The sequence below is a fragment of the Squalius cephalus genome (assembly GCF_949319135.1).
Source record: "Squalius cephalus genome assembly, chromosome: 22".
NCBI lineage: Eukaryota > Metazoa > Chordata > Actinopteri > Cypriniformes > Leuciscidae > Squalius > Squalius cephalus.
In genome coordinates, this window is record NC_137143.1 from 3,833,480 (window position 1) to 3,844,200 (window position 10,721).

The window sequence follows — 10,721 nt, forward strand, 5'->3', positions numbered from 1 at the left end:
CAGAGACATATATGTTGAGGTCGTGAACACGATGGCCAATCAGAGGTGTTTAAGAATCCGTTAAACAGCGTTCAAAATGTTAGAGGGAAATGCTGGTATTGTCACATTTTTTCAATTTCAGTATCAATTTGGTACCGAAGTCGGTACATTTGACAACACTAGTAGAAATGCACAAACATTCATCTCAAATGGTGGAGTTTGGGAGGGAAATAGGAAAGATGTCATTCTTCAACAATATGTTGAAGGGAGCCATACCTTGAGTGTACCTTCAGTACTTAACATTGTCTGCGCAAAACCCAACCGTAATCACATACATTTGTTCATGGAAATTAGCTGTTAGAACAAAGATCAGCAGGGCCCCTTTGGAATATAGAGGTGAAATAGAAAAGTGTTTTTTGTGAAGATTAATTATGAAGCATGAACTTGTGATTGCCTCACAGACAAAGCAGACGTCATGCAGGCGATATCTAGCATGCTAAAAAAGCAACGAGGCTCGTGTGCAGGAATTCTTAGCGAAAGCAGAAAGCTGTAAAACTGCAGAGTGAGCGTAACACTGCATGGTTCAAAAATGGCAGTGAAACAAACAAAAGCAATGCAGACAGCAGGGGCACATGGGTAAGAGATGACTTGTACCCGTATGAATGAGGCTGTGTCGCTGAAGGTGGTATCTTTGGAAAAATCTCATGTCACACATGGTGCAAGCATATGGTTTGACGCCTAAACGCAGAACAAAATGTCAATAAGCTGTCTGCATTACATAATGTGATAACTTACTCAAAAGTACAGCCATTTTGCTAACTAGAAACTGTAGGCAGTCAGATTAGCAGACTACTAGGTTCCATTTTAATGGATGTCTATATATCTAAAAAACTATTCTAAAACTTTTCTAAAAGCCTACTGAAATGTATTCCTGGCATAACTTTAAATGTACTTTTTATTTAGAGGCTGGGTCAACTTTCTAATGTCTCAAATGCTTAAAAAACAAAGACATTTAGTATGTGTTGTGAATAGCTTTAGTGCAACAACTATTTGAAAGCATTTTACACTTGTGTTTTGAGCCATTGTACTTGGCATGAAAGCAAATCCTTAATCTTAAAAAGAAACAAGGTTTTGTTCTGTGTAGACGGCTATGATTTGTGACTCTGTTTAAAAACAGGACTATCCGTTCTGGGTTTCTATCGCTGAAAAGACTAATGAGAGCAGCTTACAGGATTTTTAAAATGTAGATCAAAAACAACATGATGTGAATTGTGTGCAAGACTTTGTATTTAATTACAGCTCATGTAAACAAAGATAAAACTATTCCATTTCATGTTTAAAATGTGTAAAAGCAAATACTGAAGGATTGTTTTAGAAATAATGTCCAATGTAATGACACATACCAGTGTGAGTGAGGCTGTGCCTCTCCAAGTGGTAACGTTGGAAAAACCGCATGTCACACATGGAACAAGCATATGGCTTCACCCCTAAACGCACAGAGTGGCAAATTCAATGATCGTCTACACAGAATCAAAACCCTGCTCATAACAAATGTTAAGCTTAATACACCCGCAAGGGTTTAGCTGCTTTAAGATATATGACATGATCTTTGCTTTAATGCCTACTTCAGAATAATGCTCAAAAGTCAAGTTTCGAACAGTGTTCATTAAACTTTGCTCGATGAAAATGTGTTTCTGGAACAGAAGTCATTAAACGAGGGTAAAAAAAACTGCACTACAGAACGTTGGCATCTTTTTCATTTGGAAGTTTGCTTCTTTTAATCTCACAATTATGACTTTCACAATTGCAAGATATATATATATATATATATATATATATATATATATATATATATATATATATATATATATATATATATATATATATATATATATAAACATCTCACAATTCTGAGAAATAAAGTCAGAATTGTGAGATAAAAAGTTGCAACTACTTTTTTAATTGCTAGTTTATATCTCACAATTCAGACTCTCTCGCAATAACGGGTTTTTATCTTACAATTGTGAGGAAAAAGTTTAGAATTACGTAGAGCTGCACGATTCTGGATAAATTGAGAATCGTTTGAATCATTTTTCGTTTGAAAAGTAAAGATCACGATTCTCCCACGATTCTGGACAGACAACTAAGTAAAATAACATGTTCTTTGAAGCGTCCAGTTACGTGCAAAAGGTGATTTATTTTTTGATGGCTACTGTAGACATCAGTGTTTATATCTGAACTATGAACTTTTATCCCAGCGCTTGTAATATTTTGCATTATTGTAACAGAAATAACGATACTGTGTGGTTGAAAAGACTGTTTGTGAAGCCGTTTCATACCTAAACATGACAACTGTTCTCTCTGGATCAGCGGCAGCGCAAACACAGATCTGAATGTTCGCTGTGTGTGTACTTGTCAAAGGTTTAATAGACACAGGTGAATTGTTGTCATTTAGGAATAAGATGGCGTGGGTGTTTGAATCGAGATCACAATCTTTTAACGATTAATCGTGCAGCTCTAGAGATACAAACTTGCAATTGCAAATTATAATCTCGCAATTCTGTTAAAAAGGTCTGATTTGTGACATAAGTCGCAATTATGTTTTTTAAATTTTTATTTAGTAGCAGAAACAAGCTTCCATACTTTCACCATCTGTGGCAGTAACATGAAAATTGCACATCACTTGCAGAGTAGTTATTTTACATCAGCTGTGTTTCGTCACACTTGAACACTTATTTGTTATGTATTTTCTCAATAATGGAATCTTCTGTAGTGCAGCTTTAAGAAAACTGTCTCTCTCTTCTGGTATTTGGACATTTGGGTATTTTATGCATACACCACAAAAGTCCAATAATTCATTGTTCGCATACAAATAATTAAAACTACATTATTTACTTCTGTCAAATCCCCAATTTTGAAGGTAACAGGCACTGTTTAAAGTCAGAACGAAGATGCAAAGTGGAAGAAGTCGTACCAGTGTGAGTGAGGCTGTGTCGCTCCAAGTGGTAACGCTGAATAAATCTCATGTCACACACGGCACAAGCAAACGGCTTCTCTCCTGTGAGAAAAACAACAGAACACATTGACAAATCACCAAAATCTAACATGATAAAAGTGTGAAATGTGGATGTGTGTCAACGAGGTTACATGTGGATAATCCATGAATGTATTTGTCACTGTAAATATATTTCCAGTCCATAAAGCTGTGATATTCATACCAGTATGGATGAGAATGTGTCTCTTCAGGTGGTATCCACTCCTGAAGGCCCCGTAGCAGTGATCACAGATGAAGTTCTTCTGGACTTTTGAAAGTGGACAATTTCCATTTTCATCCACAACCGCCTACAAGGAAAATTAATGGAAGACATTTTTTTATGTACTGATAACTCTTTTCCATGTAGTTACTATTTAATTTTCAATAAATTGTTTCTTTTAAAAAAACAAAAACAGCATTACTAAAATACAAGTTTCGGGTGAGTACACAAAAATGTCGCTAATTATACTCTAGTCTTTTTTTAAAAGTATATGTGCATCCCTACTACAAAGGCATAATTATATTTATTGCTCACGAATCTATATCACTGAAAGTTATATGATTATCCAAGGAGGGAGAACACAATAGCAAAACAGACAATTATACTGCAACTCAAAGAGTTATTTCCAGAAAGCATTACAATATTATTTTTGTACAAAAAAATTCCCCAAAAGATCAAACATTTCTGGTTTTAAATATCCTTGTGGAGACAAGTAGGGAATACCTGAACCACACACACACACACACACACACACACACACACACACACACACACACACACACACACAGGGTTAGTAAATTTCCATGTTTAGACTAACCATTCTTTAAAATGAATACACAAAAACAACAAAAACTCAACAAACAAAAGACTCCAAACATAAAAGAACCTAAACTTTAAGTAACAAACTTCACAAGAAGCAGATCTGCTTTACTCCTAAAACATCAGAGCCCTTTAAATCACAGTAGATACTGCTGCCATGAAAACACACAATAACCGTTATTGTGCTTCAGCGTTCCCCTCCCTTACAGACGCCCCACCCCCCCACCCCCGACCCAAACCAGCCATCTCCTCCCCCACAACAACACAAACACACCATTACCATACAGGGTCAGACCGTCCAAATGCTTGCAATGTCAAATCCAGTACAAACATGTTCTATAATACTCTCAGAAACCCTCCAACGCGACCAAACTACACTGCAAAACTCAAACGTCTCACAGAAAGCAGAACATTCGAGTAAACTTTGTGTGATTTGTGGCCGACGGGCAATGCATTCACAGGACTGTGACACACAACACTACACGCCACCCCCACACACACACTGACCTTCCCCGCCTGCCCGTCCTGCTCTCTCACTTTTGAGGGTGTTCCCGACTTCCTGTTCTTTTTCTTCAGCTGCAAGTCTTCATTGGGTCTCATTTCCTTCTCATCCAGCATTCGAGGAGCTGTAAAATCACCCTCCTTCCGCAGAAGCTACGGACACACAAACACATTTATTACAAAACTTTGAGGGAATTACCACCTCGGGATTTTTATACAACTCTATAAAATTTCAGAAATACATTTTAACATTCTGCTAACAACCTGAAGGAGTGCATTTTAAAGTTTATTTTGTGCCAATAATCACACATTAGTTGTATGTAGAGGTCATCAGGCTTCAGGCTGTTACTGGGTAGATGATGCATAACGTGCCCATGGATTATTTTTTATTTTATTTTTTTTAAATCAATATTTTAAGTATTGAACCTATATCTTAGGCACTGAAACTGATCACCATATATTATAAGAAAAATAATTATTTCTAGCCAATTATTTCTAAAAGGTCCCGTGGTGAAAAAATAAATAAATACAAAAGTGCAATATTCCCTGTAGTCTTTCAAACAATAAGAGGTTATTAAAGATGCTTGTGTAATTATTAATGAAATATACTGATATAATTATTAGCAAAAAAATTAATTTAGAATGTCAAATTGCAGGACATGTACAATTCTCAAAAGAATAAAACATACAGAAATTTGCTGAATTTGAAGATATAGGCTATGTATTTTGCACACTTTTTAATTCAAACTTACAGAGCCCCACAAATTACATGAGGACATAGTTATATATATATATATTAGGGCTGCCAACGTTAATGCACTCAATTAAATTCAAAAACCTTAACTTTAAAATAATTTTATAAAAATAAATGAATGAATATTACAGTGAACACATTTTAAGTCTTAATATTAAGAAATGTTCATTATGCAATAAAGAACTTAGTACTCCAAATTAAGTTTAATTATATTTATATCAGTAAGTCTCAAGCGTTACGTCAGTAAATATGTTAATGGATTTGTAGTTACTTAGTGAAAAAAAAACATTTATTTCATACTAGGTATGGACTCCTTATATCATTTGGTGTACTTTTGCAGCCTATTCTTTTTTTTTTGGAAAGACACCTAAATTTACCTTGAAAAAAGGTAGCAGAAAATACAGTTTTGTGAGAATCACTTTGCTGGATATAGAAAAAAGACCGGCCAAATCTGAAAATGTCTAATAATGAGACGATTAATCAGCCCGAGCGATATTTCAGTCTATCGCTAGCTAATATGAAGTTTGTAAACTTTTACAGATGGCACAAAATAACCTATTTGCAGCTGTACACTAATCTGAAGGTGTCTCCTAACCAGTGGAGGACAGGTCATGCCCGTTGGTAAGAGCATGTGTCCTTGCGTCCCACGGTCCTGTACACTCTGGGCAGATCCGTGTCCTGAAGCTGGACCCAGCGGAGACATCATCTTCTTAGGAGCTGCCATGGAACTGGCCTGCATCAGAGCCATGCTGGACAACACCGCTTCACAACCTAACAGCCCTGCCTTAAGAAAACAACATCAAGACAGAACGAAGAATATAAGATCAGCTGTTGTTGGAAGTGTTTACTTTATGTAGCACTGTTTTTTATTTTTTTATAAGTTTATTTATATAGGGACAGTACAAAAAAAAACATGATTCCAGTCGAAAACTGGAAAATATGTATTGCACATCGAGAGTATAGCATAAGCTAATTTGCATCTTGGGTCCCTAGAAAGGTTTTTCTAAAATAAACAAAAAATAAAAAGCTACTAATCATAGAATAAAGCTAATACAACATGTAATTTATACACATACAAATACATACCTAAATGACCTGTACCTATTTTAAGGATGCTTCCAACCCTGGCAATGAATAACTAATTAAAACAAACATTTATTGAATTAAAATATGCGTGCAGTTCTGGTTTATTTTTAAAGCTGTGCAACGATTAATCGCATCCAAAATAAAAGTTTGTGTTTGCATAATATGTGTGTGTGTACTGTGTATGATTATTTTGTATATATAAATATACACACACATGCATGCATATATTTAAGAAAAATGTGTTATTTATATATAAAATGTTTATATTTATTTATAATACAAATTATATATATATATATATATATATATATATATATATATATATATATATATATATATATATATATATATATATATATACATGCAAATATTTCTTAAATATATCCATGCATGTGTGTATATTTATATATACAAAATAATCATACACAGTACACACACACATATTGTGCAAACACAAACTTTTATTTTGGATGCGATTAATCGCGATTAATCGTTGCACAGCCTTATTTATTTTAAACCACCGCTTTACCTTCAATGTAAAAGACTTTATTTCACGTACTGCTTTAAACTCATTTGGCAACATGTTCCACTAAGGGATTTGGAACTTGAATTAAAGTGAAAAGCAAAGTCAATTTAGGACAAAAACATGCACGTCCTGTATGAAACGCGAAGAGAACTAACCCATTTCATGTGGTCCCGGACCGAGCTGCCGGGTATGTGTGACATGGTGGCAGACAGCGGTTGAGAGACAGGCGAGATGTGTAGATGAGACGTCAGTTCGGACCAAGTGTCACACAAGTCTCACCGGACTCTATCATGGGGCAGCAATGTCTTTTCTTTGTGGTGACAAAGATGAATTAGAGTAGAAACATGAGACATTCACAAAGAAAAAACAGCAAGAGTTCTGAGACTGATCAGAGTGGGTAACAGTAATTACAGGCTTTCATCCACTGAAGGCAGCACTTAAACCCAGAATGCTTTGGATAAAGGGAGTTTGCTTTGCTAGGTCTAATCCCCAAATATGCTGGATGAAAGCCTGATGCATATGGGATAGACAATTGGAAGCACTTCAGGAGTTTGAATGTCGTCTTCCGATTGGTTGAATTCTACAGGATTTCTGGGAGATGTGTGTGTCGTGTTCTTAAACGGTCTGCCTGGAAACAAAGCCGTCTTGATGCCAAACCCCCTCATGGAAAAAGAAATCCCTCGTGTTTATATCTGTGACAATGAGCACTTATCAGGATCAACTACACGCTGGGTTGTCAAAAGCACAGTTGTGGTAATCAGAAGCTCAAGCACGCTCGCTTGATGTGCGAGAACCAATGAGGTTAATTCTTGTGTTTCGCAGCACGTTTGAGCTTCTGCAAGAACCAATGAGGTTCATTCTTGTGTTTCACAGCACGTTTGAGCTTCTGCAAGAACCAATGAGCTTAATTCTTGTGTTTCGCAGCACGTTTGAGCTTCTGCAAGAACCAATGAGGTTCATTCTCGTGTTTCACAGCACGTTTGAGCTTCTGCAAGAACCAATGAGGTTCATTCTCGTGTTACGCAGCACGTTTGAGCTTCTGCAAGAACCAATGAGGTTCATTCTTGTTTTACGCAGCACGTTTGAGCTTCTGCAAGAACCAATGAGCTTAATTCTTGTGTTTCGCAGCACGTTTGAGCTTCTGCAAGAACCAATGAGGTTCATTCTCGTGTTACGCAGCACGTTTGAGCTTCTGCAAGAACCAATGAGGTTCATTCTTGTGTTTCGCAGCACGTTTGAGCTTCATCAAGAACCAATGAGGTTCATTCTTGTGTTTCACAGCACGTTTGAGCTTCTGCAAGAACCAATGAGGTTCATTCTTGTTACGCATCACGTTTGAGCTTCTGTAAGAACCAATGAGGTTCATTCTTGTTTTACGCAGCACGTTTGAGCTTCTGCAAGAACCAATGAGGTTCATTCTTGTGTTTCACAGCACGTTTGAGCTTCTGCAAGAACCAATGAGGTTCATTCTTGTGTTTCACAGCACGTTTGAGCTTCTGTAAGAACCAATGAGGTTCATTCTTGTTTTACGCAGCACGTTTGAGCTTCTGCAAGAACCAATGAGGTTCATTCTTGTGTTACGCATCACGTTTGAGCTTCTGTAAGAACCAATGAGGTTCATTCTTGTTTTACGCAGCACGTTTGAGCTTCTGCAAGAACCAATGAGGTTCATTCTTGTGTTACGCATCACGTTTGAGCTTCTGCAAGAACCAATGAGGTTCATTCTTGTGTTACGCATCACGTTTGAGCTTCTGTAAGAACCAATGAGGTTCATTCTTGTGTTTCACAGCACGTTTGAGCTTCTGCAAGAACCAATGAGGTTCATTCTTGTGTTTCACAGCACGTTTGAGCTTCTGTAAGAACCAATGAGGTTCATTCTTGTTTTACGCAGCACGTTTGAGCTTCTGCAAGAACCAATGAGGTTCATTCTTGTGTTTCACAGCACGTTTGAGCTTCTGTAAGAACCAATGAGGTTCATTCTTGTTTTACGCAGCACGTTTGAGCTTCTGCAAGAACCAATGAGGTTCATTCTTGTGTTACGCATCACGTTTGAGCTTCTGTAAGAACCAATGAGGTTCATTCTTGTTTTACGCAGCATGTTTGAGCTTCTGCAAGAACCAATGAGGTTCATTCTTGTGTTTCACAGCACGTTTGAGCTTCTGCAAGAACCAATGAGGTTCATTCTTGTTTTACGCAGCACGTTTGAGCTTCTGCAAGAACCAATGAGGTTCATTCTTGTGTTTCGCAGCACATTTGAGCTTCCGCAAGAACCAATGAGGTTCATTCTTGTGTTTTGAAGTTTCCGCAAGAACCAATGAGGTTTGTTCTCGTGCATCAATCTAGTTCAGTTCAGTACGATCGCTGATTAGTGTTTATATGTGAATAAAAGCTTAAATTAAATCTGTTCATAATATAAAGGGACCGAGACTCTTCAGAAAATTTGCGTAGACTGTCAACGGAGGGACAGATGAACTAAATTCTTACGGATTTGGAATGACATGAGGGTGAGTAATTAATGACTTTTTTTTTTTCATTTTGGGGAGAACTATCCCTTTAAAAGAGTCCTTGTGAGCACACTCTTCGTGATTAGAGGTGTCAAGCCCCCTCAAAAAGGGGAGCATATGTAAATCAAAGGATTGAGATCAATATTTCTCAACCCTGCTCATTAATCTGACACGTCTAATTCAGGTCATGAAGTATGGAGATGATTGAGTATTCAGCTAATGGGAAAGCCACAAAGTGAGGTGCTGTGGGAAACATAGACCGACTATATTTACTGCCACATGCATAACAATTTAATTATGCGTTTAAAAAGCAAACACCGAAGACATCCATGCATGTTGTAGCCTAATGCATGAGAACAGATGAAAGAATAACACACACACACACGCATGTGAAAAGCATCTCAGCGCGCTGATGTTCGCACTAAAAACTCCCCCGCAAACAAACAATCCTCATCTAACACGGCTAATCCTTACATTTTCGAGAGCTTTTTTCACCTGAACCCCTCTAAACATGTCACCGCACGCCTCGTATCAGTCATGTGTGCTTTAGTTCGAGCTGGAGTTTATTTAAAACGCGTTCATGTGTAATAATGTGTTTCGTGTACATATGGCTCTCTGTATAATCCAATCTCTGTCTCTCGAGGCCTGTAAAAGCGCACCAGACCACATCATCCCGAGAGATAAAACAACAACAGTAATCATTTGTATTGAAGCGATACACATAGTGCTTATGAATCTTACCTTAATACTGCTCAATTTCGCTCTTTTATTCCAGCCCAGGTCAGTTTACAAACACAGGAAACGCCACCGGAAAAGCTCCACGAGAACGCGCACACTGGCTGCAACGTCACTAGTGTTCATGAGCGAAGTAACAAAACATCAGCAGCAAACCCTGTTATTGTATTGAAAAACGTGGGAACATGGAACCAAAGTATAAAGAGGTTATTCTATATTCACCCTGGAGAATGGTGTAAATGAAGATGTAGCTTTTCATGATAATATAATTAGCCTAGTTAGATGTGGAAAGATGCTCGCTGGGGCAAGTTGACCCAACACCCCACCTTAATTTTTCCTCTCTTGATGGTACAAAATATCAACGCAACACATTAAATGAATGGCTATTTCATTTAGTCATCGATCTGAATTGCATCATTTCGTCAGTCAAATCAGTTTAAAAGAACAACATTTGCTTGTTGTAACTCTTCAAAATTAAACTTTATTTATTTTTTTAAATCTTTTTTTAACACAGAATCTAATACTACACATATTTAACTAGCAAAATGTGTATTGGTGAATCTCAACTTTATTTTTTCTTTATTTTTACAAGATTTTTTAGCAGAAGATGGACACATGTTTTCTCAGTCCTGTTACCAAAACTCATGTGCCATTTAAAAAGCATGTTTAAAAGCATGTCAATTAATTCCTTTGTTCTCCCCACAAGAAAGTGTTTATTTTAAAGAAATTGTTGGTTGTATGTTCAAATAATTGATATTTGTTACAAAAAAGCCTCAAGTTTA

The 10,721-nt window shown here is 36.9% G+C and overlaps 1 protein-coding gene across 50 annotated transcripts in view; it reads right to left on the bottom strand.

The window, feature by feature from the left end:
* Positions 1–10,289, bottom strand: part of znf740a (zinc finger protein 740a) — a 31,791-nt gene extending 21,502 nt beyond the window's left edge. For 15 of the 50 annotated variants that reach the window (XM_079857337.1, XM_079857343.1, XM_079857352.1 and 12 more), the window contains exons 1-8: positions 9,946–10,047; positions 6,856–7,010; positions 5,684–5,872; positions 4,341–4,487; positions 3,198–3,321; positions 2,954–3,037; positions 1,383–1,466; positions 634–717 (exon numbers count right to left, since the gene is read on the bottom strand). In XM_079857337.1, coding sequence (XP_079713463.1) covers positions 634–717; positions 1,383–1,466; positions 2,954–3,037; positions 3,198–3,321; positions 4,341–4,487; positions 5,684–5,872; positions 6,856–6,900 — 757 coding nt within the window. In that variant the 5' untranslated portion in view covers positions 6,901–7,010; positions 9,946–10,047. Of the gene's footprint in view, positions 1–633; positions 718–1,382; positions 1,467–2,953; positions 3,038–3,197; positions 3,322–4,340; positions 4,488–5,683; positions 5,873–6,855; positions 7,011–9,945 lie in introns of all 50 variants that reach the window. The other 35 variants (XM_079857363.1, XM_079857355.1, XM_079857342.1 and 32 more) reach the window with 16 other exon arrangements.
* Between the last annotated feature and the right edge of the window lie 432 nt (positions 10,290–10,721).